The sequence below is a fragment of the Elgaria multicarinata genome, chromosome 23, assembly GCF_023053635.1.
Source record: "Elgaria multicarinata webbii isolate HBS135686 ecotype San Diego chromosome 23, rElgMul1.1.pri, whole genome shotgun sequence".
Lineage (NCBI taxonomy): Eukaryota > Metazoa > Chordata > Lepidosauria > Squamata > Anguidae > Elgaria > Elgaria multicarinata.
Window position 1 is genome coordinate 11,270,877 of NC_086193.1, and position 27,465 is coordinate 11,298,341.

General features: G+C 53.1%; 1 protein-coding gene across 1 annotated transcript; it reads right to left on the reverse strand.

Moving 5' to 3' along the window:
* On the reverse strand, positions 1–26,943 carry ANO8 (anoctamin 8). The gene is made up of 18 exons (XM_063146868.1): positions 26,801–26,943; positions 17,179–17,289; positions 14,782–14,905; positions 14,165–14,303; positions 12,863–12,959; positions 11,119–11,235; positions 10,860–10,987; positions 9,594–9,755; positions 9,137–9,289; positions 7,898–8,024; positions 7,199–7,254; positions 6,962–7,036; positions 6,410–6,553; positions 3,594–4,343; positions 2,751–2,942; positions 2,008–2,139; positions 800–910; positions 1–659 (listed from the first exon to the last, which is right to left on the reverse strand). Exons 1-18 carry the CDS (start codon positions 26,892–26,894, stop codon positions 9–11), a joined length of 3,363 nt encoding a protein of 1,120 aa, XP_063002938.1. The 5' UTR covers positions 26,895–26,943; the 3' UTR covers positions 1–8.
* Positions 26,944–27,465: the final 522 nt, after the last annotated feature.

Consider the following 27,465-nt stretch of genomic DNA (forward strand, 5'->3'; position numbering starts at 1 on the left):
GCGAGGGGTTAGAGTTTGTGGCTCGCCCCCCCTTCGTCCTCCTCCAGCGTTCGGATCTCCGGTTCCTCGGACCCCTCCTCGTCCGGCAACCCATTGAGGTGCGACCTGCTGGCCGGAGGCCTCTCGCCTGCGTCTGCCGAGGGGCCGGGCCGTGGCTGGGCCCCGTTGCCCCCCTCCGACTTGCTGAAGTTGAACAGTTTGCTGGGGTTGAAAGGCTTGGTGGGCGACTGCACCTTCTCCGTGGTGGCCTCCCGTTTTGTCTCGGGGGACTTCAAGAACTTGAAGCTGAGGAATCCCGGGAGTTTGTTGTCTGTGCTGGTGGGCGACTGCGCCGCCGCGCCCCCCGCTCCCGCTCCCCCCGATAAAAACTTCCCCTGCAAGGGGATGATCTGCTTCAGCTTCATGACGTTGTTGGTGGCCAAGAGGGAGCTGGGCCGCTTCGGCTTCTCGGACCCATGGCCCGAACCCCCAGAGCCCTTGCCTTTGGCCTGGCTCTTCTCGGGGCCGCCTTCCACGCCCCCGGGGTCCGCCTTGCCTTCCTCTCGGCCGGCCTCGCGCTCCTTCCGGGCGTGGTACTCGGCGTGGCGCTGCCGCTCCTCCTCCTCCCGCTTCCGCCGCTGCTGCTGCTGGAAGTGGTGCTGGGCCTGCCGCTCGTGTTTCTGCGGGGAGAGTGGAGCGAACAGGGTAAAGATCCCCCGCCTCCGGAACCCCGTCTCCCGGCTTCGTCTCCCTACATTGACGGAGGGTGCCGGGTTGCCTTAGTGGAAAGGGCAGCGGATCGTAACCCCGCGGGGCTCACCTTAAAGGCCTCCCGTCGCTGGTATTCCAGCTTCGCCATCTCTTCCGCCACCCAGGCCGGGATGTCCGGGATCGCCACTTGAATGACGTATTTGAGCAGAAGAGCAAAATGCTGCGGGGGAGAAGAATCGGGGACAAATTGCAACGGCAAAGCACCCCCCCAAATCCCAGCCAGCCATCTCTTTCTGCCGGCTGTGAATAACCGCAGCATTTCAGCCCCAAAGTCAAAGGAGCTCTGGACGCGCGATTCGCACAACGAATGTAACGTTCGTCGCAATGTAATATTCATTGCAACTCGTGCAGCGTTAGAGGCAATGATTATATACATTGTGATGTGATCGTTGTACGCCAGCCGGATATGTCGCGCTTAACAGGAAATACTGCAAGCGAGTAAACACAGAAATACAGAAATAAAGCCCAGGGAAGGAAAAGGAAAGGAACCTCTCGTGCAAGCACTGAGTCATTACTGACTCTTGGAGGGACGCCAGCTTTCGCTGACGTTTTCTTGGCAGGCCTTATAGCGGGGTGGTTTGCCGTTGCCTTCCCCGGCCGTTATTACCTTTCCCCCGGCTAACTGGGTACTCATTTTACCGACCTCAGGAGGATGGAAGGCTGAGTCGACCCGAGCCGGCTGCCTGAACCAGCTTCCGCTGGGATCGAGCTCAGGCCGTGGGGAGAGTTTCAGCTGCAGAAACTGCTGCTTTTCCGCTCTGCGCCACACGAGCCCAGGGAAGGGAGCTGAAATTCGCTTTCACGGGGTGCTGCGTTCCAGCTGTGGGCGGGGCCAAAAGAGGCGGGGCAGAGGCAAAAGGCGGGGCTAAAAATATCTACCTATTTTAACAACAAGATCTAGTAACTTATTCTCAGGGGAGGCGTTCAAGCTTTTAGAATGGAGGGGATCGGGACCCGCGCAAAAGCTGGGGAACTGCCAATTGACTGGCAGACTGGGAAAAGTGGGCGGGGCCACCTGAGGAATTCCGAAGGACCGGATTTGGCCCACCGGCGGCTTGAAGTCCAACCCCCTGGTGTTAGCGATCACGCCTATTCATATTGTCGCTTTACTCTGGCTCGCTGCCTGGGTGTGTCGTACACAAAAGGCAGCGTAGAACTATTTTAAGTGAATAAATGTATAACAGATCTTTAAGGAAATAAAGGCAGAGGGGAGAGGGGTGGTGGTGGGAGGGGGGGGATCCATGACAAAGCCCTTACTTCCAGCACCACCACTGATATGATGGCTCCCTCGGGACTCAGCCACGGGAAGAGGCGTTGGAGTTGTCCGCACTGGCCGATCAGGTAGCAATTCACCACGATGGCGAGGACCCCCATCGCCTCCATCACTTTCTGCAGATGGAAAATAAGGGCAGTTTCTAAGAAAAACGGAGGGCCGGGATCTCTTCTCGATCCTCCCAGAGTGCAGGACACGGAATCATAGGCTCAAGTTACAGGAAGCCAGATTCTGGCTGGACATCAGGAAAAACTTCCTGACTGTTAGAGTGGTACGACAAAACATTAGGAAAAACTTTCTGACAATGGAACCCATGACCTAGCGAGGTGGTGGGCTCTCCCACCGTAGAGGTAGCAGGACAAACATCTGTCAGGGATGCTTTAGGGTGGATTCCTGCATTGAGCAGGGGGTTGAACTCGATGGCCTTCGAGGCCCCTTCCAACTCTACGACTCTGTGATTCTATGAAAAGAGAACAGGCGATTTTCACGCTAACCTAGCTGTTACCTGGAATTCCCTGGATCCTGGACTGCTTTACTCAGCAGGCCTTTGGAGGTGACCCCAAATCCCTTGAGCTCTGTCCCTCCACTGCCGTAAGGCGGACCCCAACAGATACTTTTACGTTTCTTCCTCACCCTAATTCCCGCCTTCTGTGTGCCCTGGAAGTCAAGCTAGCCCTACAGGGATGGGCACAGGAAAGAGGGAGAAGGCCCCTCTCTGAGGCATTACCTGCCACTCGCCAATGCTTTCGACGCGCTGCCCAAAGGGGCGTTGGAGCCCGGTGCACAGCTTGAAGGCATCGCTCCGGATCTCAATGATGTTGTTGATCAAGGCGCACATGGCGGCCAACGGGAAGGCGGAGGAGAAGAGGACCACGTACCCAAACTGGATGAACATCTCCTGGTAGTCCTGAAAAGTGTCCTGGATCGGGGGCACGGGATAGAGCGGGAGAGAAAAAACAGGAGATGCGTGTGTGCGAGAGAACGAGGACGCCCACGAAAAACACAACCAACCTTCTTTGCCATCTCTCTTGTGACAAGATCTAGGTTAAGGTTTGGCCGCTTATGGCCCACCAGGCGTTTTGGCCTACGACTATCACCAGCCCTGTCCAGCATGGTCAGTAGCGAGGGTTGACCTCACTCATCTTCGCAGGCTCTTCTCTGAGTGCCGTCGGCCACAATGGGCAGTTGCCAGGAAAAGAGCCTTTTCTGTAGTGGCCCCCTCATTCGTGGAATACTCTTCCCAGTGAGACTGGCTTGCCGCCTCACCAGTGATCGGGAGATATCACGGGGATTTCTCTGGACTTAGCCGGGGCCTGCAGGACAGGTTCTCGCAAGCCCTGGACAAGTCCCTTTCTCCGTCCAGAGAGAACAGCACGGTGCTCCATGCCTCTTTCTGCACAAAGAGAAGACCACAAAGAAGTGGGCAGAGCCAGATAATGTTACAGTTGAGGGCGGGGCTTCGAGGCAAGGGCTCGTCCCCTTGGTATCATCCGGACCAATGGGGCGATCTGCAATCTGCGGGGGGCTGTCCCCGGCGTACTCCAAGCGCCCTCCAAACAGAAGCGCTCACCTCGTACTTCTTCATGCAACTCTCCACCTCGGCCTGGGCGAGGTGCGTTGCGTAGATCTCTTCTGGCGGGTCGATCCAGGAGTTCCTGGAGGGCTTCCGGCCCTCCTCGTCCTCGTCCTCGTCCTCCTCGCCTTCCACGGGATTCTTGGCGGCCCGCGTCCTCCTGGCCCGCAAGACCACGGCGGGGTCCTTGGCCTCCAGCAGGCCCTTCAGGGGGCTTCCCGAGCCGCCGCCGTCGCTCTCGTCGTCGTCCTCGCACAACTCGAAGACGGAGGCCGGGTCCATGCCTTTCTCCACCATGGTGGGGCTGCCCTCCTCCAAGAAGCTCACCTCATCCAGGCTGAGCTCCCCCGCCTTGCGGCTACCTTTCTCGATGAAGCTCACTTTCTTCAGCTTCAGCCCGCAGTCGATGATGCTCTCGTCTTCCGAGTCGGACTCCTTCCTCTCCTCGTCCTCTTCCTCGGGCACCCCACAGCCGCCGTTGAGGCATTTCTTCTCCCCCTCCGGAGCCTCCGGCGGATCCAGCCCGTGGCCCGCCGGCGGGCCGCCCGGTCTGCGGGGCCGAGGCTCGGGGCCGTGGCTTTTGGCCGACGTGTACTTCTGGGTCAGCAGCCGGAAGAGCGTGTGGGCCACTTCACGGAGGTTTTGCAGGCTAAGGTCGCCCCGCTTGAACTTGCTGTACAGGTGGGGCTGAGACACCTCCTTGACGTTCTGCAGGAATTGGCGAGTGATGAGGAGTGTGGCCAGCATCTGGGAGAGGAAAAGCACGTGTCAGAAAAGAGGGGTCCTGGGGGTACCGTGGGCACCCTCTCCACGGTATCCCCGCAGCCATTCCAGTGGGCTGTTCAGAGGGAGACGAGGGAGTCAGGTGGGGCTGTTCCACCTCTACCATCCACTGAAGGACCATGCTATTTCTTTCCTCTTCCCTCCCCTCCCCTCCGTCCTTTTGTGCTGTGTCTTTTTAGGATGTAAACCTGTGGGCAGGATTCCCCCCCACACACACACTGCTTTTTCTTTTCTCTTTTAAAAAGTGGATCATGTGCAAACTGATCCGGACACCTTTTAGGTTGAGGAGCGGTATAAAATGGCTTCAAATAAATACAGAAATGAAATGAAGCAATGGGCTGAAGACGTCGGGCAAAGTGTCCATTTTGGAAGGTGGGACTATGGGCAGAGGTCTTGAAATCCTTTTTTCTTGAAGGAAAGAAGCGTGTGAATGGAACACAGCCTTCCTCAACCGGCTGCCCTCCAGATGTTTTTGGCCAGGGGTGGGCAGAAGGTAGATCTCCAGATGTTTTTGACTTCCTCCCAGAAAGCCCTACCAGCACAGCCCATGGGCAGAAATGCTGGGATTGAAGTCCCAACATCTGGAGATCTACTTTCTATTTGTAAGACTAAAACTCCCATCATCCCTGAACATGGAGAATACTGGGAATTGTAGTCCAATAACCTGGAGGTTGGGAAAGGCTGATACAGATCTTGTTTAAAGCCAATTATCACCCCAACTGCATTGAGCAGGGAGTTGGACTTGATGGCCTTATAGGCCCCTTCCAACTCTACTATTCTATGATTCTATGATTTTATGAAATGCAAACATGAAATAGGAATGTTTCAGAGAAATAAGTGACCCTTTACAAAATTCTTACATTTGAACGATTTAGCCACCAAATCTTTGATATCTTTCTCCTCTTTTCCCTTAGTTTATCTGTTTCTCATATAACTGGATGTAAGTTTGTAACTACTGATACATAATTGATTGTTGTGTTGCCAGGATCTCTTCTCAATCCTCCCAGAGTGCAGGACACGGAATAATGGGCTCAAGTGACAGGAAGCCAGATTCCGGCTGGACATCAGGAAAAACTTCCTGACTGTTAGAGCGGTATGACAAAACATCAGGAAAAACTTTCTGATTGTTAGAGCGGTATGACAATGGAACCCATGACCTAGTGAGGTCATGGGCTTTCCCACCGTAGAGGTAGCGGGACAACCATCTGTCAGGGATACTTTAAGGTGGATTCCTGCACCAAGCAGAAGGTTGGACTTGATTGCTTTCTAGGCCCCTTCCAACTCTACTATGATTCTATGATGTTTTTAAATTTGTTTCTGCAGCTTTGGGCATCACAGATTGGAGAGGGAAAAGCCAGCTACAAATTTGACTCTTCCAAAGCAAATAAACCAACAAACATTTTTTTAAAAAGTCATAGGGCACAAGCTGCCAAAGGCTAAACCTTTTCCTAACTTCCCTCGGGTGGGTCCACTTGGGAGAAACCAAGAACTAACGCAGAACTCAAATTCATTTGTTGTTGTTTTTTGCAGCAAGTTTGAGATCCACGCTAAAATCATTGCAGTTCTTCAGGTGCTAGATTGGATGAGAAGAAACCGCCCTGTCCTTTAGATGATAAAAGTGACCTGAACTGGTCAGTGTAAGAAGAAGCCAGGAAGGTTTAGGACTTCATTTCTTTCTAGCTGGAACCTCTTTCATCTGGCAAAGGAACAGATGATGTAAGCAAAACTGTGGCTTTAAAGCAGGGGTGAGCAACGTCCGGCCCACGGGCCGTTGATGGGCCGCGAGGGCTTTGCGTCTGGCCCGCCAAGGAACTATGATTTTACGGCTGTGTGTTTTCTGACCAGCATTCAGCAGGTCACAAAACACACCATCAGTACTTTTGGTAACGCTGCTAAAACGCCTGAATGGAAGCCTTTATGGCATTGCACCAGGTCGCCTAATGTGAGATAAAAGCAGAGATCTCCGCGGCCAACTTATCTCGTTCACCCCGCCGCCCTGCGGCGGCCCCCTCTACGCTCCGGGCGCGTACTTTGGAGGTGCAAAGCTGCCAGCCAAAACTCAGCAGGCCCTTAAAGGAGATGAGGAAGAGGTGGAATTGGAGCGTCACGGAGGGAAGGACGGCGCCTTTGAACTGACGCACGGGGCTTTGGAGGAGAGAGAAAATCAGCAGGAGCTGTGGGAGGGGGCACAGACAGACGAAAAGGACAGAGAGAGAGAGACAGACAGATGGAGAAAGAAAATGAAAAATTAAAATCAAACCCAAATCAGAAATGGAAGAAATAAAATGGGGTGGACAAAATGACGGCTTTGTTGGATGCATCTTTTGGGATTCCCCAGGTGAACGGAGAAGTGGGGTTGGACGAGGGCCACACGTGGGCCGGACGCGGCCCTCCAGCCTAGGCGACGTTCCAGTTCTGTGGGTTTTCAAGGTCCTCCATGCCTGTGGCCCTATGGGGCCCAACCAGCGTACGTGGGTGTGGCTTTGCTACGGAGGGCTCCTTCCTCCCATCCCAGACCATCCCCTGCCACGCTGCTCTCTGCTCCGGCAGGCGTTGCTCCGCTAGGCTGCTGAAGTCCGTACCTCTTTGAGGCGTTCCATGTCCTTGAGGTAGAATCCGATGTAGAAAAGACTTAGGTACGAATTTACAAATTGAAACTGTTGGGAGGCAAGCAGAGCGAGAGGGAGTGAGCCGACGGAATAAGCAAGGAAACCCCGCGTCGTCGCCCCCCCCGGTGTCCTGTGTTTCACGGGGACCGCCTCTAAAGCGGGGGCCCTATCCTGCAAAGGGCGCAGGGAACACAGACGGGTGCAACTTACCAACACCATTTTAATGATCAGGTTTTTTTCATAGGCACTCTGCAAGCGGTAATTTTCTGCAACGAGACGGGAGGGGTGACAGGAAGGTGGTACATTTGGGGTGGTACATCAAGGTGGTACATTTGGGGTGACGGGGTTCCCCAAACCCACCTAAAATGGGCCCCAGAGGCGCACCGATCCATTCTGAATTCCCTCCACCCCAAACCTTCCGAGTTTCGTCGCTGAACATTTAACTATCTGAACATTCGGCAAGTGTTCTCCAAAGGCGTCTGCCTTCCCCAACTTGCCGTCCTCCAGATATTTCAGACTACAAATCCCATCAACCCAAGACAGCCGGTCCATTGGGAAGATGGGGTTTGTAGCCCTGCACTACAAACCTTGTGGGACGCAAGGTTACTTCCCCTTATTTCCTTATCACGGCCAGAGAGATCTCCGTCCGTGACGGACGCTGCACATCAGTGTAAAACGAAGACCTCCAAGTCCGTGCCTCCGATCCTCAACTTACTTGCTTCCGAGTAAACCTCGCATTGTCAAATGTCCGAGCACTGCAACCTTTTTTGGGGTGGTGGTGGTGGTTAGATTTCGCTATCGGCAATTCGAGAGCCATGCGCAGGAATTGCCAATTTGGGCCAAATCATAATAGCAAAAAAAAAAAAAAAAAAAATACACCTCCACCCCGACAGATCCGTGGATATTCACCCATGTCGTTCAGCCAGTAGGCAATCTTTTTGTACAGCTCGTCGCAGGCTGTGACAATGACGGCCAAGACAATTTTTGGCAGGAAGCGCACGACCCGCGGTAACTCTTTGATACTCATCACAAATTCCTGTCCGGGGGAAGACACAAAAGAGAAGGGGGGAATTAAGACACCCCTAATATACAACTAATAAAAATATAAGCTGCTCAGAGATGTTTCTAAATATGTGTAGTGGTATATAAATCTATCAAATCAAATATAATGTATATATGGTAGTCTGCCCTGAAAAATGGAGGTTCTATTTATTTATTTATTTATTTATTTATTGCATTTTTATACTGCCCAATAGCCGAAGCTCTCTGGGCGGTTCTCAAAAATTAAAACCCATGAAAAGCATAATAAAACAACCCACAGTCTAAAAACACAAATACAAAATACCATATAAAAAGCACAACCGGGATAAAAACCACACAGCAGAAATTGATATAGGTTAAAATATGGAATTAAAACAGCAAAGTTTAAATTTAAGTCGAATTAGGTGTTAAAATACTGAGAAAATAAAAAGGTCTTCAGCTGGCGACGGAAGGAGGATAGTGTAGGCGCCAGGTGGACCTCTCTGGGGAGCTCATTCCACAGCTGGGGTGCCACAGCAGAGAAGGCCCTGCTCCTGGTAGCCACCTGCCTCACTCCCTTTGGCAGGGGCTCACGGAGAAGGACCCCTACGGATGATCTTAAGGACTGGGCAGGTCCATATCGGAGGAGGCGTTCCTTCAGATAACCCGTCCTCAAGCCGTTTAGGGCTTTGAATGTTAGTACCAGCACTTTGAATCGGGCCTGGACCTGGACTGGCAGCCAATGAAGCTGGAAAAGGACTGGCGTAATGTGGTCTCGTCGGCCAGTCCCTGTTAGTAAGCGTGCTGCCCTGTTTTGTACCAGCTGAAGTTTCTGGACCGTTTTCAAAGGCAGCCCCACGTATAACGCCTTGCAGTAATCCAGACGAGAGGTTATCAGAGCATGGATAGCTAGGCTCAAATTCTTTCTTTCCTTCCTCTCTGTCTCTTCCTTTAGTCCTGTCTTTTTCTTTCTTTCTCTTTTCTCTTCTGTCTCCCTTCCTTCCTTCCTTTCTTTCCACTCTAAACACTCTAACAAATCTCACGACAACAAGTTCTACAAGCTAACAATGTGAATCTACCCCTCCCACGTCAATGTTTTGGGCCGCCACGGCCACGATCCCTCCTCACCTGCAGTTCGAAGCAGCCCAGCATGGCGAGGAAGACGAAGGAGAGGCAGAAGACGCAGACCGGCAGGCTCACCAAACACTGGAAGAGCAGCCGTTTCCACGGCGGGTAGTAGAATTCCTCGGCGTTGGTCACGGGGCTGACCCGCTTCACGCCCTGCCAGGGGAGGAGGAGGAGGAGAACAAGATGGCGTCTCAACCGGTTCTCCGGGTCTCGTTGACATTTGTCTTTCCACAACGTCCCCCCACCCCCTTCACACATCTGGAGGGCACCAGGTTAAGAACGGCTGCTCTGAAATGGTCAGAAGGGAGCGGACGCTGAGATCTAACGGGCCAAGAAGCCCTGCCTCTTTCATAAGCCAGACCTGGCAGGAGGGCAGCCAGCTGCCGACCCCGACCCCAAAGAGACCCAACCCTCCCGCCGCCCAGACGTTCACTGCTCGATCCGCCCCGGAACTGACCCGGAACTGCGGCCGGGGCTCTTCGATGGACTCCGCAGGGGTGTCCAAAGTCCCCCACTTGTAGGCGAATTCGGCCCCTCGCTGCTTCCACTCTTCCAGGAACAGCGTGGACCAGACCACGTTGAAGAGGGCGAAGACGACGCAGCAGATGTCCCGGCTGGTCTGAGGAGGGAGGGGAACGAACAATTGACAGAGGACAGGACAGAAGTCCCCACTCAAAGCGGACCCACCAGCCTCAAACTAGGGCTGCAATTGGATTCCTTTTTCAAAAAATGTAAACAGAAATGTTCTGGAACTCTCCACCTCCCAGGTTTGAAGACCCCGTCCCTGGTGGCGGCTTCTTCTTCTTCTTCTTCTTCTTCTGGGTCCCACCAGTGTTCTGTTCACACAGGGGCCCACCAGCTGTCGAGCAGGAACCCACAGCAACGTGATGCAACAGCACCCTCACACCCATGTTCCCCAGCCACTGGTGCACGCAGGCTCACTGCCTCTGATAGTCATGGGAGCACAGAGCCATCAGGGCTAGTAGCCACGGATCGCCTTCTGCCCCTCCATGGATTTTTCCAGCCCCTTTGAAAGCCATCTAAATTGGTGGCCCTCACTACATCTTGTGGCAGTGAGTTCCACAGTTTAACTCTGCCCTGTGTGAAGACGTCCTTCCTTTGATCTGTCCTGAATCTCCCACCCATCAGCTTCATGGGATATGACCCCGTTGGGCTCTAGTATTTTGAGAGGGGGAGAAAAATGCCTCCCTGTTCACCTTCTCCACACCAGGCATCGTTTTGTCCACCTCTACCCTGCCTTCCCTCAGCCTCCTTTTTCCCAAGCTGAACCAGCTGTTGTCACCTTCCCTCCTAAGGGAGATGCTCCAGCCCCTGGATCATTTCAGTTGCCCTTTCCTGCTCTTATTCCGGCTCTACATTATATATATATATTTTAGTTAACCCTTTGACATTTTCTGTTGTTGTACGTCGTGTGTCAAGGTACATATCCGTCCCTCTTTCCTGGAGTGGGCTATTCCCCAGGCAGAGGATGGAGCCACCCTGATTCCCACCCCCATCCCGTGCCCTCCTGCTCTTGCAAGAGGGAGCTGTCGTTTCTCAAGGCTGACAAGAGCAGAAACTGCACAGGCCAGCGCCTCCTCATTCCAGCACTTTGCTTGCAGATCCATGGCCTAATGGGATTAAGGAGCCCACCGGCAAAGCAGCGAGCGAAGCATGGGATCTGGGGGAAGTGCAGACGCCCGCCCCACGCTCGCGCCCTCACCTGGTCGTTCTCCGTGAAGAAGTAGAGAAGCGAGCCGAAAACCGCCGGGTAGACCATGGCCGAGGTGTAGAAACCCAACCACGCGAAATACATGGCGATCTTCACGCCGAAATAGTCGCAGATTTCATCTGGGGAGGGGTGGGGAAGGGAAGAAACAGGGGGAGGCAGCGTCAGAGGGGACAAATGGACAGTGCTTGAAGCCTGGAGGAGGCGGGGCGTTGCTAACACACGTGGAAGATTCCCAACCCGGGGAACGTACCTAGAGGTTGAGGCTCGCAAATGGCTTGTACCCAAGATTTCATTAGCCGGTTGAGGATCCGTTGCTCGTGGATGGGGAAGACCTGTTGGAGGATCCCACGGGCCACCAACTCAGGGACTGAGGAAAGAGAAGTGGAAGGTGGAGCAGAGCGAGAACCCGGAAACCACTTTTGATCTCCCCACACCACCAACGGCTACCCGGGGGACGTCATTCCTTGGCCATGCCATGGCCTAGCGGGTCAACCGCTCCATGACCAACTAGGATAGGTGAAAAATGCACCCTGGCGAGGGTTTCATTGACGGATGTGTCCTAACCACGCGTCCCGATCCTTCTCATGAGCTGAGACAGTTGGGTACCCAAATCCACATTTTGGGGAGCTTTTGGACGTAGCTCGTCTTGCAGGGAAGATGCAGAAAATGCATTTATATGTGGAAAAAGGGCGCCCAGAGCTATATTTAAGAACATCAGAAGATCCACACTGGATCAGAGCCAGGGTTCATGTAGTCCAGTGCTCCGTTCACACATGGCCAACCAGCTGTCGACCAGGAATCCACAAGCAGGACACGGTACAACAGCACCCTCCTACCCATGTTCCCCAGCAACTGGTGCACACAGGCTTGCTGCCTCTGATACCGGAGGTCGCACAGAGCCCATGATTCCGTGTCCTGCCCTCTGGGAGGATCGAGAAGAGATCCTGGACCTCCTCTGTGTGTCAACCTTCCAAGTATTTGAAGAACCAAGCAGGGAAGGTTTGCTGGGACTGTACCACTTCTGTTGGCTGTACCACTCCCACAAGCCCCATCTAATTAAGCTGGGGAACACTGTCTTAAAAGGCTGAGGCGGAGAAATAGCTGCCTCAAGTTTCATTTGCTCAACACAGCCCACAATCACTGGTATTTACATTGCCCTAATTCAATGTACCTTTAATTAGGGCAATTTGCATTTAATTAGAATACTTTTCAACATTCCCCATTACGGAGGCAGTTAGAATGTGAGGACTGGGGGAGAAAATGAGGAATAAAAGCATCTAAATTTGGCAAGTTGAGAGCTAACTTCTTCTTTTTTTAATTGCTTTGCTGAAATTGCCTTGCCAGCGAAGATCCGTTGGGACCACTACAACTCCATTCACGCCCCTCGTTTTCCTCATGGGTAATTTGGGACCGGCTGACCCCACCACAGGGGCTGATTTTGAGAGCGCGTCGTGGGCGCTCTCTCAAAATGGCTGCTTCGGGACGGCACTTTTGAACCCAAATAAAGATGTCGCTAGAAAGCAGAATTTCACTTTGCAACATGCCAACGTCCCAGTTAAAAAAATGAGTTAAAATTAAATTAAAATAAATTAAAATTCGGAGGGGCAAGGCACCTGGTAGGCACCCAGAGAGACTTCTCTGGGTGTCATGTCGAACCCCTTTCTGTTAAAACAGAACAAAGCCAAGGCAGCCTAGTGGGCTCCCTTTCAAAAGAAAGTTTTTAAAAATGACAGAATGATTTATAACTCTGCGAGTGTGTGTGCATGTGTGTGTGTGTGTGTGTGTGTGACATTTAAACAAGCAAACAAAAAAGTACCCCCCACACGACGTTTAATTTTAGAAGCAGGGATTGAAAACCTGCCCTAAATTTCGGAGACTCTCAACACAGGTTAGGAGTTGGTTTGCCAGATGTCAAAGCTGGTGCAAAACCAATCAATGAAAAAGCGGGTTCATCGTCTAAGGCGCCCCGCTGATTGGTCCCAATCCCCACTCACTGATTGGCTGCCCTTCCAGGAAGTGAATGTTGTGTAGCACCTCGCCTTGCTTGGCTCGAAGGTTCTCCAACCAATACCTGATCACGTTCTGGCGTTCCTGGAAGCCGGATGGAAAAACCAGTGAATACTTCAGCATTGTGCCGAGACTAGAACGCAGCACACAGCGGGGTCATGTTCGACTCTGGGTTCAGGGCTCCTACAGCGGGGGTGTTGAACGTCCGGCCCACGGGCCGGAGCAGTCGCAATTCCTCCCCCCCAGGCTTCTCAGCTTTTGTGCGTCCCCCCCCCCCTCCGTTATGAAAGACTGAGATGTCTCTCCTAAGGATAAAATAGGTTGGTATTTGGGGCTATTTGACTCCACCCCCTTCTGCCTTTCACTCCGCCTCCCCACTCCAATTCTGTCCCCTAGAGCCGAAACTCGTTCAACACCCGTGTCAACAGGAAACCTCCGTCTTTAGATCGCAATGTGTATCGCTTCAAAGTGTGCTATCGGGAAGGAGGGACGCCCTGTTTCGTTCGGAGCCTCACCCTGAAGGAAACCCAGGCCCCTGCCCCAAAGTCCAGTCGTCTTGGCACCAGTGATCCTGCACCAATCAACTTTGTAAACACAGTAAACCTCATCCTTTGTATTGTTAACATTCCCACCGGCCCCTGAACCCTTGACCTGAGACAAATGCTGAGTGGAACGTTCCAGGAGGGAGGAAGTGAATTCAGCCCAGCCGAGCAGCAGAGGAAATGTCCCTTCATGCAACGTAAAACGGGCTTCACCTATTTCCTCCAAGGTCAACTGCTTCTTGGAAGCATCTACTCAGCCTCTGCTGGATGCCAGATTTGGCAACTCAGGTCTGATCTAGGGACTCAAACGAATTTCGTTTGTGTCTGCAAATTGTGCGGACGCGTCCTGCTTGCAATTTGGACCGCGCAGGTGAGCAGGAATGCTTTTTCCGAAAAATGTGTTTTATTAAAAAAGAGGAAAAAGCACGCTTTGAAATGTGCATTTCCCCCCAAAATATGCATTTTCATGCTTTAGCTAAAGGGGAGGAAAGTGTGGACTTTGGACAATTATGTACAGAACTGCTTTTCCTTTTCAAAACATTCACTTTCCCTGCTGGAACGAGATGGAAAACTGGTCGAAAACGTGAGTGAGCGAAAAAGCGAGCTTCGAAGCGATTGTCGGAGCATTTAGCCCAGCTCAGAAATCCCTGCTTCCCCCTTCTCTAATCCGTTCCAGCCGGATTCTCCTTAGGGGGAATCGATTGGAAAATCGATGCGCTTGCGCTACACCGCGTTTGCCGGACTCACCTGAGAAGTGAAAAAATAGAGTTCGTTTTCGATGTTCTCGTAGATGTAATCCTCCTCGCAGGAGAAACTGCGCATGCCGCCCCCGAATTCCGCCTTCACCGGCTTCCGCAAGCTGAGCTCATCTGCACCCCGGAGCAAACTGCCAAAGGTGGAGGCATACGGAGAAGACTGAATAGATGGCAAGCATAAAAACACCCGCGGCTTTTCTCTCTCTCTCTCTCTCTCTCTCTCTCTGTCTTAGCTTTGCTTGTTCAGAGAATCCAGCCTTCCCCTACCGGGCCGGGCCCTCTTGGACGTCTGGAACTTCATCTCCCATCAGCCCCATCAGCCCCAGCTCCCATCATCCCAATGGCCAGGGATGATGGGCTTTGTAGTCCACCCCCCCAACCCGAAGGGCACCAGGATAAGAAAAGCAGGGTTTAACAGGGAAATTATCCAGCTTTGCGCTGTTCCGTTCACCGAAATTTGGTTGTGGTGCTGGAACATCCTCCCAAATGTCTGTCCAATGCACCACCGTGCTCTCTGGTTGCATTCTCATGCTCCCTCCCCTCTCTCTCCACTGCTGCCACACACACACCCCATCCCTGTTCCCTCCGGACGTGACTTGCCTCTCGTACGTCGCCGTGACGAAGAAGGCGTAGACCCGGGTGTGCTTGTGCTGCCGGATCTGGATGATGAGTTCGGGGATGCCCAGACGGATGTGGTTTAGGAGCCAAAGGAGTGTGTGGTCATCCGTGGTGTCTGGCAGAAGAAGAATTCAAGAGGGCAGCCAGGCAGTAAGATACAAAATTCGCGCGTTAATAAGAATGTAAGAAGAGCCAGATTGAGGGTCCATCTAGTCCAGCACTCTGTTCACACAGCAGCCAACCAGCTATCGTCCACAGGCCAACAAAGAAGGACATGGTGCAACACCACCCTCCCACCCATGTTCCCCAGCATCTAGTGCACACAGGCTTACTGCCTCGAATACTGGAGGTAGAACAGAGCCATCAGGGCTAGTAGCCCTGGATCGCCTTCTCCTCCAGGAATTGATCCAACCCCCTCTGAAAGCCATCCAAATTGGTGTCCATCTTGTGGTAGGGAGTTCCATAGTTCGCTCTGCGTTGTGTGAAGGCCTTCCTTTTATTTGTCCCGAATCTCCCACCCATCAGCTTCATGGGATAATGACCCCGTTGGGGTTCTAGTATTATGAGAGGGTGAGGAAAGGTCTCCCTGTCCACCTTCTCCACTCCATGGATCCGGCAGGCTCAGGGTGGCGCAGCGTCCTCCACACTGCGAAAAAGAATGCTTCTGCAAAGATCTCTCCGGCAGCACCTCGGCCTGAGCAGCAATTAAAAAAGGAGACGCTCGAGAGGTAGCCGCTACTCTCCGGACTACATTACCGTCTGGCTTCCGGCCCGGGCTGGTGTCTCCTTTCAAGCATCCAACACCCAGCCCATGCTAAGCTGCCTCCCTTTCGCTGCCAGTAAAAGGAGGGGGAATGGTCGTGCCCTGTTCTCCCGAGCCACCAGAACCTCTCGGAGGCAAAACAAAAATTCCCCTGGACGTTTCGCAGCTAGACTACCCCTGTACGTGATGTTCCACGCTTAGCAGGCGACACATCCCTTCCAGGTTGCCTGGACGCAAACAGCCCTCATTTTTAAGCGCCGTTTTCTCTTCTTCTGCGGCCTGATCTTTTTAAAACAACAACAACAACACTGAGTTTAATTTGTAGTCTGCAAAGCTGGGCACTTCTAGGGGGGAAAGGCGAGGAGGACGCCCTTATCACGAACGGATACAGATGCAAGCATTCTACATGGCGATCACGTTGAAGCAGAGGGCAGCGTCGAACGTACGATCTCTTTACAGAAGACCCACTGAAATGGAAGCCCCGCTCGTTTCAATGTTGGATTTCACCCATAATAAGTATTATGATGATACTTATTACATGGATTAAATTTAAGTCAAGGGACCTACGTGCTAAATTGATGGTGATTAGGATGACTAAAGGCCTAAATGCAGGAAGAACTTTTCACACACTTAGGGTGCAATCCTCTGCCTGTTTAGACAGAAAAAAAGTCCTATAACTCCCAGCATTCCCTGGCTGGGGGATGCTGGGATTTGTAGGAGTTTCCCCCTGTCTATACATGCACAGGGTAGGACTTTTTTCCTGTCTAAACATGCACAAGATTGCATCCTCGATGTTGAAAAGTGCAATCTTCTGAATGTCTATTCAGAAATCATCCCCACCGAATTCAGTGGGACTTACTCCCAGGTAAATGGGCAGACCTTATTCCCTGCTAAGTGTTTGTAGCTTGCAGCTGGGAGTACATTCCCCCTTCCTATCTAGAAATCATATTTTTATACACACACACACACACACTGCAGTCCTGATCAAATCCTTAAATTCAAAGGTTGCAGCAACAGAGAACAAGAACGCATAGTAAACCGGAACCAGTTTCAAAACAGATCACCGGCACGGCTGTAATACAGGGGTGGAGAAACTCAGACCGGGGTGGGGTTGGTTCCAGCACTCCTGAACTATCAATCTGTCTCTCCAGGACTCGCTATAGGAAATTACTACAAAGTCCTTAGTTACTAGCAGTAAGTGTTTTAAGCCAAAATAGGAGAGAGAGAGGAGAGGGGAGAGCCTCAACTGTTAAACCAGTTTCAAACCAGTTTAAACATTTGGTGTAGACGCATTCAGAGACACGTCTGCCTCATCTCTTTGGGGAGCCCGGCTGAATAATATTCCTCTACAACAGCCTTCACCCAACCTGGCGCCCCCCCGGGGGGTGTTGCAACACAACTCCCATCCTCCTGGCAGGGGATGATGGGAGTTGTAGTCCGAGATAACAGGTGGACGCCGGATAGGGGGAAAGCTCCCATTCACGGCTTCCGGTGGCGGAAGGCAATTTCTGCTCACTTGCCAGCCGTTTAAAAAGCGCAGGGAGTTTTAAGTTTTAAAATTAAAATGCGCCCAGACTCATCGCGTTCCAACAGGGGTGGCAGCCGCCCCGGCACCCGACACACACCTGGGAGGGTCATCAACACGTCGCAGTTTTCCGTGGGCACCGTTTTCATCCACGATTTGTGGGACATGATGTAACGCCCAGCTTGGAGAAGTCGTTTTCCAAACAGCTTATCTGGGGAGAGAGAACGCAGGAGCAAATACGTTCATTTATTTATTTGATTGATACACACACTGCCTTTCTACCCCAAAATGGCACTCAAGGCGGCCGCAAGGCACATCCCTTTGCAAAGACTGGGAGGGTTATATTATTTCTAGCCTTTAATTCATTATTACATTTATATCCTGCTATTTTTCCCCTTGCAAAAACTCAAAGGCGGTGTTCATGACCCTCCTCCTTCCGCTTTATCCTCACAACGACCCTGCGAGATAGGTTAGGGCCTGGCCCAAAGTCACCCAGAGAGCTTCATGGACAAGTGGGGATTTGAACCCGGGTCTCCAGAGTCCGAGTCTGACACTCTAACCACTGTGCCACGCTGTCTCCCCAATCGGTAACCTCCTGTGCCTTTAATACAAAGCCACACAGCGGCCAACCCACAAACAGTACGTGAATGCAACAGCACCCTCCCGCCCATGTTCCCCAGCAACACAGGCTTACTGCCTCGGATACCAGAGGTGGCACATAGCCATCAGGGCTAGTAGCCACTGATAGCCTTCTCCTCCAGGAAGTTGTCAAAATGTAGCCCGCATCTATTCCCATGCCACGGGAAGAGAAAACAATCAACCACAACTTGATTTCTCGTCGTCGGACTGCTCTTAAGGGCAGAGGAGCTGAGCCGATGAAAAGAAGTTGGCAACCCTACACCGGGGATATGTTAGACCAAAAGGAGGGGTTGCTTTTGAGGCTGACCTCCGACCCGTTTCCCACTCTTGCCGTCCCAGGTCGGGGATGTGGTGTTTTGAGAATGGACCACCTTTTCTTCTCTCGCGCGCAGAAGTGGATCCTCAGATGTCACGCTGGAATTCCACACCCCACCCTTTACACCTTCCTCTCGGGGTTTCCTGGAGAGACATCTGGCTGTTGTGAACGGACACTGGCCCAGGCGTCCCGTTGCTCCTTCCGTTTTCTTAGTTGGAGGTGAAATGCACAAATCCACGTGAGTTCGAAATGGTACAGGACCTATCAACACTTCCCTCGTGGGCCAGGCCTTGGCGGCCCCAGAGAAATTCGGCTCTGCACATCAAGTCTCTGTTTCCGTTCCATTTTGAAATGTGGCTTTCGGGGCTCCCTACGCCAACCGAAGTCACACCCCCCCATCCAGGTTCCCCACCCACCCCCGACCCTGCTGAAATCCGAGCGGCGTCTGAGAGGCCAGCGTCTCGGTTCAAAACGTCCGTCGGGAGGTCTCGGTTTCTCGCATTGCTGGAAAGGATCCCCGACCGTTTGGGTTTCAGTCCGGTGCAGCAATGTTGTGGCACAAGTGTGAGACCTTGAGACGTGTGTGTGTGTGTGTGGGCAATTCTTCATTGTGAGAAAATGGGAAACGCATCACCCCACACCCCAAAAGAAGAGTGCTTGCATTGCATTTAAGAACATAAAACCTCAGAAGAGCCCTGAGGTTGGATCAGACCACGGACTGTGTCCAGGACTCTGTTCACACAAGGGCCGAGGGACCCACAAAGCAGGACACGGTGCAACACCACCCTCCCTCCCATGTTCCCCAGCAACTGGTGCAGACAGGCTCAGATACTGGAGGAAGCACATAACCATGGATCGCCTTCTCCTCCTCCTCCTTCTCCAGGAATTGATCCAACCCCCTTTGAAAGCCTTCCAAATTGGTGCCCGTCGCTACATCTTGTGGCAGTGAGTTCCATAGTTTAACTCTGCGTTGTGTGAAGAAGTCCTTCCTTTTATTTGTCCTGAATCTCCCACCCATCAGCTTCATGGGGTGACCTGCTTTGGGTTCTAGTATTTTGAGAGAGGGAGAACCAGGTCTCCTTGTCCACATTCTCCACACCAGGCATCATTTTGTCCACCTCCATCATGTCTCCCGTCAGCCTCCTTTTTTCCAAGTTGAACAATCCCAGCTGTTGTCACCTTCCCCCTCCTAGGGGAGATGCTCCAGCCCCCTGGGTCGTTTGATTTGCCCTTTGCTGCACTTTTTACATCTGCAAAACTCTATGTGTAGGTGCAAATTTTATTTATTTATTTATTTATTTATTTATTTATTGCATTTTTATTCCGCCCAAGAGCCAGGCGGAGAAATAAGAACTACGACTGAAACAGAACTGCAAGACGCCGCAAGCTGAAGGGGAAAACCGAATTGGCATCCCGTCCGGATTGGACCGACCCTCAGAGAGAGGACGCCTTCAAAGAGAATTGTCCCGGGTAAAACAGGACACTTGACTACCCTATTCTTATGGCTCTGACTTTAATCCAGACATCGACTGGACAGAAGATCAAAGAGAGGGCCCGCTCCTCCAAAAGAGAGGACTGCTTTCTGCAAAATAGGACACCTGGCCAAGTGTCCTTGACTAAACTTAGTGGTACAGCCATGTCTCCTTTGAGAAACTATTAAAATCCATCCACACACACACACACATGGTTGCACTAATCCCACCCTGGTTAACTTTGCAAAGCTGTGCTGTTAACAGCCCCACCCCACCCCCGCGGCAGAAATCCAACAGGCGCAGCTTTCATTACTAGGATTGATTTGCAGCAGGGCTGGGCGACGCACGGCCCCTCGGGAAGTCGCTGGACTGCAATTCCCATCACCCTTGGCTATCCCGCCTGATGGGAGTTGTAAACCCACTGTGGTGACTCAAAACGGTTTCGCAGCAGCGAGAGGGGGGGAAAAACAAACCCTGGGCAGCAAATGGAGTGTGTTACAATTTTATTGAATTCTCTATCATGTTTCTATCCTGCCTTCTGTGGTAGCTGACAAAAAACGTAAGACAGCCTGATTTTCCTTATTTATGAAACGCAGCGAGTCGCTTCCCACTCCCTGCATTTCTGTCATGCTTTCCTGAGGCCGCGTTTACAAGCGTTTGAAGCATTATTTATTATTATTAATTATTATTATTATTAATTGTATGAGTCCTCCCACCAGAAAAAGCCATCTCGAAGGGCCTAGCACAGTCAGTACAGAAATCCAGAATTAAGAGAGGAGAAACGCGCCCCCCCTGCCCCAAACAAGATAAATCATCTTCATCGATTTACAAAGACGAATAGCTCATCCGAACCAAAATCACAGAGCAAACCCCGGCGTGGTTTACCTGTTGAACCACCGCCTGAACAAAGGCAGCTGGGCAAGGAGACCTCCCCTCCCCCAGGCCAAGCATCCAAGGGGTCGCTCCAGAATACCTTACCTGGTGGAGGGTCTCCCCTCCCTATAAGAAGCCCGGAGCGATCATCTCCCGATGAGAAAATGGCAAGGCTGGGTGGCTGGGGGGAATGAAAGGGAATTTTAAAAGCCAGACATCCCCATGGCAACCTCCTCCGATGATGGCAACCTCTCTCCGCGCGCCGGATCCTCCACCCTTGCAAGCCCTGTTCATTTCCAGCAGCCCCGTTTTGGGCGGAAAGGAGGATTCGAACCAGGGGGCGCCGGGCCTCCATAAAAAGATGTGCAACTCCCGTCCACAACTACCACTCCCAGCATCCCCAACACACACGCCACTCTCCTAGCTGTTGAACCGGCTCCCAGGTGGACAGAGAAGTCCATGGAATGCAACAGTGGAGATGTTTACCATCGTCCTTGGCCGTGGAGCATGCCAGCTGCAGCTGATGGGAATTGAAGTCCAACACACCCGCAGGACTACAGGGACGGGAAAAGTGACAAAGTAGGAAATGTGGGCCGCTCTCCGGGGCCTTGGAGATCCCATTTGCAACCTGGCGGGCTCAACCCCCTCCCCCCGACATTCAGTGCCCCTGAGCCTTATTTCTTTACGTCTGTACTTAATTATGACATGGCTACCCTGCCTTCTTTTCCTCCAGAAAGGAGCTTCCACGGTCTTCCTCCTTTCCATTCTTTGCTGCACGACAACCCTGCGAGGTAGGTAAGGACTCATAGTCATCCAGTGTCACCCAAGTGAGCGCCGTGGCCCCAGCGGGGACTAGAACCAGGTCTAAAATAGTAGAGTTGGAAGGGTCCTCTAAGGCCATCCAGTCCAACCCCCTGCTCAATGCAGGAATCCATCTTAAAGCATCCCTGACAGGTGGTTGTCCAGCTGCCTCTTGAAGGCCTCTCGGGTGGGAGAGCCCACCACCTCCCTAGGTCACTGGTTCCACTGTCGCACTGCTCTAACAGTCAGGAAGTTTTTCCTGATGTCCAGCCGGAATCTGGCTTCCTGTCACTTGAGCCCGTTATTCCGTGTCCTGCACTCTGGGAGGATCGAGAAGAGATCCTGGCCCTCCTCTTTGTGACAACCTTTCAAGCATTTGAAGAGTGCTATCATGTCTCCTCTCAATCTCCTCTTCTCCAGGCTAAACATGCCCAGTTCTTTCAGTCTCTCTTCACAGGGCTTTGTTTCCAGATCCCTGATCATCCTGGTTGCCCTCCTCTGAACACGCTCCAGCTTCCCTGCCTCCTTCTCGAAATGTGGCGCCCAGAACTGGATGCAGTACTCAAGATGAGGCCTAACCAGGGCCGAATAGAGGGGGCACCCGGTCCCAACCCAAGCGCTCTAACCACCATGCCACTCTGGCTCCCAACTCGGTGGGAGAACCAGCAGAACCAGATTCGAATCCCTGCAACGTCCTGAAGGGATGACCTTGGGCAGGCACTCTTGCTTTCCACCTAGCCTACAATGCAGGGTTGTTGTGAAAATGAGAGAGAAAGAGAGAGGGTGCATGCGTTTGGAACTCCTTGGAAGGCATGCTAAGTTTTCTAAAGGCAATTAATTCTTTTATAAAGGCCTGCTCCGGATTACTGGATGCCCTCCAGAAGTTTTGGACAACAGCACCTATCAGCCCCAGCTAACATGGGGTTGTACTTCCACCTTACTAGCCTCTTATTCTTCCCAATAGTTGCATTGCATTTTATTCTTTTAACTGCTTCTGTCGCACCAGAACCTTGTAATCTGCTGTCACCGCCCGCAGAGAACGCTGGTTATCGGGCAGATTAAAAATGATAATAAATAAAATAGTCCCAAACAGCTGGAGCACAAAGGAGCGTCCCCTAGCCCGGGACCTTCCGGATGTGCCGGACCACGCGACTTTGGCCGTCGGAGGCTAGGAGCTGGGCTAGAGTCCAGCAGAATGAAGGCAGCAATGAGGACTGGAGGCTTGACATCGCAAAATAACTGGTCAGACCGGAACGGGCAGGAAATGGGTGCGAGTTCTGGCACAAAGCCAGCGAGGTGCAAAGCCTGACACGCCTCCCAGATGCGGCCGCCTGGAGAGAAGCAAGACTACTTTGCCCTAAATAGGTCACTGGCGTGGAGAAAAGAGGTCCGGGAAAACCCTCCTCTTCCAGGGAGCTTGCAGATAACTGCAGGGCCTCAGTCTTTTGCCGCCTTCCACTCTCACCCTTCCTCGGTGAAGCCAAGCACTTCCCTGCTGGATCAGACTAAAACAGTCCATCTAACCCAGTGCCCTGTTCCCAACAGGGGACAGCCAGAAATGCTTCCAGGAAGCCCACAAGTAACGCTGGCAGGAAACAGCCCCTCCCTCTAATTCCCGCAGCATCTGTAATCCAGAGACCTACAAAGGAGGCTCCGTCCAACTCTCACGGCTCCCGCAAACCTACGTCTCTTTTAATAAGAACACAGAAAGCTAGATTGGGAGGGTTCTGGGAGGTCATCTAGCCTGACCCTCGCCTCCCTTGATCAGTGCAACCTCAAAGACAGCTATCCTATCTCCCCTCAATCTTCTCTTCTCCGGGCCCCTTTTATTGTACCCCCCACCCCAGGACTTGGCATTTAGAGATAGACTATCTTTAAATGTGGAGGTTCTACTTTGAGCTAACCCTGATGCCAGTGGTTGCTGCGAATTTAATTTGCCTCTGCCCTCCTTTTATTTTGCAGAGGCTGAAACAGAAATTAGATAGTCAAAGGGAACTGGATGTTTAACTTGATGCATAAGGGTGATCGTGTTTTCAGATGATCAATTTGCAAATTTTAGCTGGATTACTTGGGTGTGAGGAAGTGGTCTTCCTTGCTCCGTCCATGGCAACAACCCCCTTCCCCCAAATGTGGCACAATTAGTCAGGGGACCCTTCTGTGACAGAGAAAGGCGATCCCTCGAAATTGGGCCGAAGGACTTTTCCCCACGGAGTTCTTCCTCTCCAGGAAGGTGGCTCTTGGATCCCGGCCGTGGGCTGGATTTCAAACAAGCGCAGAATTTGATTCTGAGGCGGGACAGAATTGGGCCGTGCTGCAGCGAAAAACGAGCCTAGCAAAGTAACGACCCTCTCCGTCCCACGGCGGTTTACACCTGAGAAACAGGTGCCAGAGGGTGGGAGGGTGCTGTATGTCCTACTTGTGGGTCCCTGGTCAAGAGTGCCGGACTAAATGGACCCTTGGCTTGATCCAGCAGGGCTCTTCTGATGTTCTCGTGGACTTCCTGTTGGGGAACTAGGCTGACCTCCGTTGGAAACAGGGCACTGGGCAAGACCGAATTTTGCGCTGACCCCACAAAGTTCACGTCGTCCGATCTACGGTCGGCCTTCGGACGCTCTAGTTAAGAACGGAGATTGGGATTCTTCATCCCGGGTGCTGGACGCGGGCCTGACCCAGGAACGGAGTTGTTACGAGGGGTCTGTCTCGGCCTTCCCCAAAGCGGCGCCCTCCAAAGGGCTGGGACTACAGTTCCCAGCCAACATGGTCTTTTATCATCTTTGGGATTGCAGTTCCCGCTTGCTGGGGAAATTCCAAGAAAAGAGGAAACGGCGGGGTCTTGATAACCGCGTCATCCCGCTCCCCCCACCCCACGGGGATAGCGGGGTTTTGACAAAGGAGCCCTCTCATCGCCGGTTGTGGGCCTCTGCTCAGAGGGAACGAAGGCAGCTGGTCTTTGAGCCATGAAGGAAAACAGGCCGGGCTTTGTGGGTTCCCAAAATCTCCTTGGCTCAGTTGTAATGTGGGCAGAAGATGGCAACGCAGAGGCGGTCTATGCATTTGGCAGGCTGAGGGCTCAGCAGCAAATGTCTCGGTGGAGGGGGCCGGACGGCAGCAAAGATAAGATCGGTAGCCGAGGGTAGAGTCCTGAAAACCTTATCCTTGCCACGCCAAAGGGCTTCGTTGAATTAAAGTATTTACAAGCCGCCTTTCTGGACCAAGGCCGCCCTAGGAGGATTAAACTAACTGGTAGCGTACGAAAACGTCTGCTTCGCGCCAGCAGCTCACCTCTTGCACATATTATCTGGCAAGTGCTCTCTTGCAAAGCTCAGCTTTCTACCTCAAGCGCACTCTGCAAAGCTCAGCTTTCCACCACCATGTGTGTTCTTGCAAAGCTCAGCTTTCTACTGCAAGTGCGCTCTGCAAAGCTCAGCTTCCTACCAGCCAGTGCGTCTTGCAAAGCTCAGCTTTCTGCCAACTGCCGACAACTCCCTGTGACCAGCTCCTGATATCATTTGCAAGGCTGAACGCGCAGTTCTGTAATATCACACCGACTGAGATGCCACAGGTTTCCTCGGAAGAGAATTCAGAAGCCGGGTTTCAGCCTGGACTTGCTCCCATGTAAGCGTGCGGCATGAAGCAACCTGCTGAATCTGATAACCTGCCATCAGAAGGCGGTCTAGCAGCTCAGGTCTTGCAAAGCTTGGGAGGGGGGGTTGTGTTTCTGGCGAGTGAGCTCTTGCAAAGTTCATCTTTCTCCTCTGAACTGCTAAACGGAATTGCTTCGGCAAACTGGAAATGACGAAAGGGATACTCTTCAACTTTGGGGGATGAAAAATAAAAATGGGCCTGGGTGTGGATGCGGCTGGTATCGTTTCGATCCCACCGTTGCTCCGCATCGAGGATCTCTCCGGCTGACATCGCTGGTTTTTTACCAGAGGAGGAAAAATAAGACACGCGCTCTGCAAAAAACACACTAGGCCCAGATCTGCCCCACACTTGTATAATTCATGACAGACTCAAGGATTAAGTCAAGGACTCACTTCTGGGTTACCAGGGTCCCTGATTGGCCACCCCGATTGTGGATGATGGGTGTTGGTTAAGGCAAAGTGCAGATTGGGATGAGGGGAGTGGGTTTTTATGTATTTATTATCACTGAAGATAACGAAGAAAGATATCCAGAGAGGCTCCCGTGCAAACCACAAATCCTCGTGCATCACCTGCACGACTCTCGTGCAGCAGAATATCACGCACGCCAGAGGGTATTCCGCCTCTTCTCTCAAGCCGGTCCGGTCCATCGCCCGGATTTGCACCGGATCCTCCACGGCTTTTCCGACACCTAACCTTGGGGGAGCCCAGCTAAGGTCAACCTTGCTGCAGAATTAAAGAGCCGGCGCTCGTCCGGGCCCCTCCGCATTTCAGCATGGGGTTGGCGGTGGGGAGGAGGGGAGAGGCGCTTCACCGAACGCCGCATGTTGGCAACCCCGACCGACCGGCCCCGGCGACGGCTGAAGCCAAATTAAAACGCAGGCCTTAGAAAAGCTCCTGGTTCTATAGGTCAGCATTTCCCAAACGCAGAGCTGGGGGATGATGGGAGATGTAGTCCCCCCCTCTGCAGAGCTGTACATTTAACACACACACACACACACGCCTTGCAATGCCTCATTTCCTGACCCGCTTGGAACAACGTCCCGTGCCACGGGTACAAAAGCAGCAAGACAAAAGAGGCACGTGGGATTTCCACACAAAACGACGCTCTGAGAAGAGCCGGATTGGGTGTGTGTGTGTTTATGTGTGTGTGTGTGTGAGAGAGATTTCGGGGAGGGGGCGTGGGGGACCCAAGAGGCCCTCAGCTCTATCCGGCCCAAAGGCCTTGCGACTGATCGGTTTCGAACTCTCCCTCGGCGGTACCGAACATCAAGGCACCCTTCTCGTCCGTCCGTCCGTCCGTCCACATTTCCAGCAGCACAGGCTACCCAGGGTTGCTGCGGACGCCACCCCGCCGCCACCGCCGTCCCCAGAGACGGAGCGGGCGGCATCCGCAGTGGACCGCAGGACGCGCGCCGCTGAGATCAGGGCGCTCCTCGGCGCGAGCATACGAGGCGGAAAAAAAAAATTCTGAATGGGCCAAGCGCCCCCCCTCCCCCGTGTTGTAGAAGGATGACATCAGGCTGAGAGAGAGACAAGGAGGAGCTCTCGGGTCCGAGGGTGCGTAAAAATCCACAACACTGCAGAGCGGGGGGGGAGCAGTGTTGGGAGACACCCCCCGTAAAAAAAAAACCCTTCGGAGCCCCCTTCCCCAAATTCGGCGCTGCGAAAGCGCAGGCCGGGCGGTGGTCTTCCTCAGGGAGTGTGCCGAACCGGTGTCACGCCAGGACGTGAGACAATAGGGCTGTGTCTTCCAACCCCGGTTGTCGTGCTCCGGCGACAGCTGCCCTTCCCACGCGGGCCGGTTCCAATTCGGTTCCTATTTGGTTCCAATTCGGCCACCAGCCCAACCGAAAGAACACGCCTTGCCGAACTTTGGCAAAAGTCCTCGGCAGGCGAAATTTCGGTCGTGGACACCTTTGCGGTCTCCCCACGTTCTCGGAGACAGGAGACTGGGGCACCCCCCCTCCCCGACTTACCCAGGACTCCGGCTGAAGCCGGTGCGGCCGTCTCGCCATCCGCCGTGCCCCGCTTGTGCCGTTCGCTCTCCGGCCCGGCGGCGGACTCGGGCATCGTGGCTCCTTCGCTCAAGGTTGAGGGCTGGACCACAAAGACAGCATTGCACTGCGGCAGTGAAGGGATGCAGGCGGCGCATCCGAGCCGAGGAAGAAGCCAGGGCCGGTCTCACGACAGCCAGGAGGCGCTCAGGCAGAGCGCAGGTCGGCACTGCTGCCGACGCGCCCGGGGCACCATCAGAGCTGGCCGGGGGCACGTGCCTGCAATGGCCAGGGGGTTCCCTTCCCAGCCCAGGTGAGCACCCGTCCCAGGTAGACCTCCTAAAGCATCTAGCAGCCAAAAGAGCCTCCAAGCTAGCCAGCAGACAGGCAGAAGGAGGGACAAAGGAGCAGGCGAAAAGGGGGGGGAACGAGGGGGGAGCAAGTTAAAGGCAAGGAGCTCTTAATACTCTGGTTGGCGTGCGCCTCCCCAGCGCCATCTGCCAGCGCGAACTTCCCCGGTTTGATTTCGTGCCTCCACTTCTCCACCCTCCACTCCTGGCAAACCAGGTAATCGCGAAATGAACACTGCCACCCCTGACGTCTTTCCCTTCTCTCCCCGGCCTCGTTTTCTTCTCTGTCATCGACCT

Excerpts from the sequence above, each read along its gene's own strand:
- ANO8 (XM_063146868.1), bottom strand. The coding sequence starts at position 26,894 with ATGCCCGAGTCCGCCGCCGGGCCGGAGAGCGAACGGCACAAGCGGGGC. Across the intron at positions 17,290-26,800 it reads GGCTTCAGCCGGAGTCCTGG|ATAAGCTGTTTGGAAAACGA; the intron begins GTAAGTCGGGGA and ends CTCTCTCCCCAG. Across the intron at positions 4,344-6,409 it reads GGCAGCTTTGCACCTCCAAA|ATGCTGGCCACACTCCTCAT; the intron begins GTACGCGCCCGG and ends TTCCTCTCCCAG.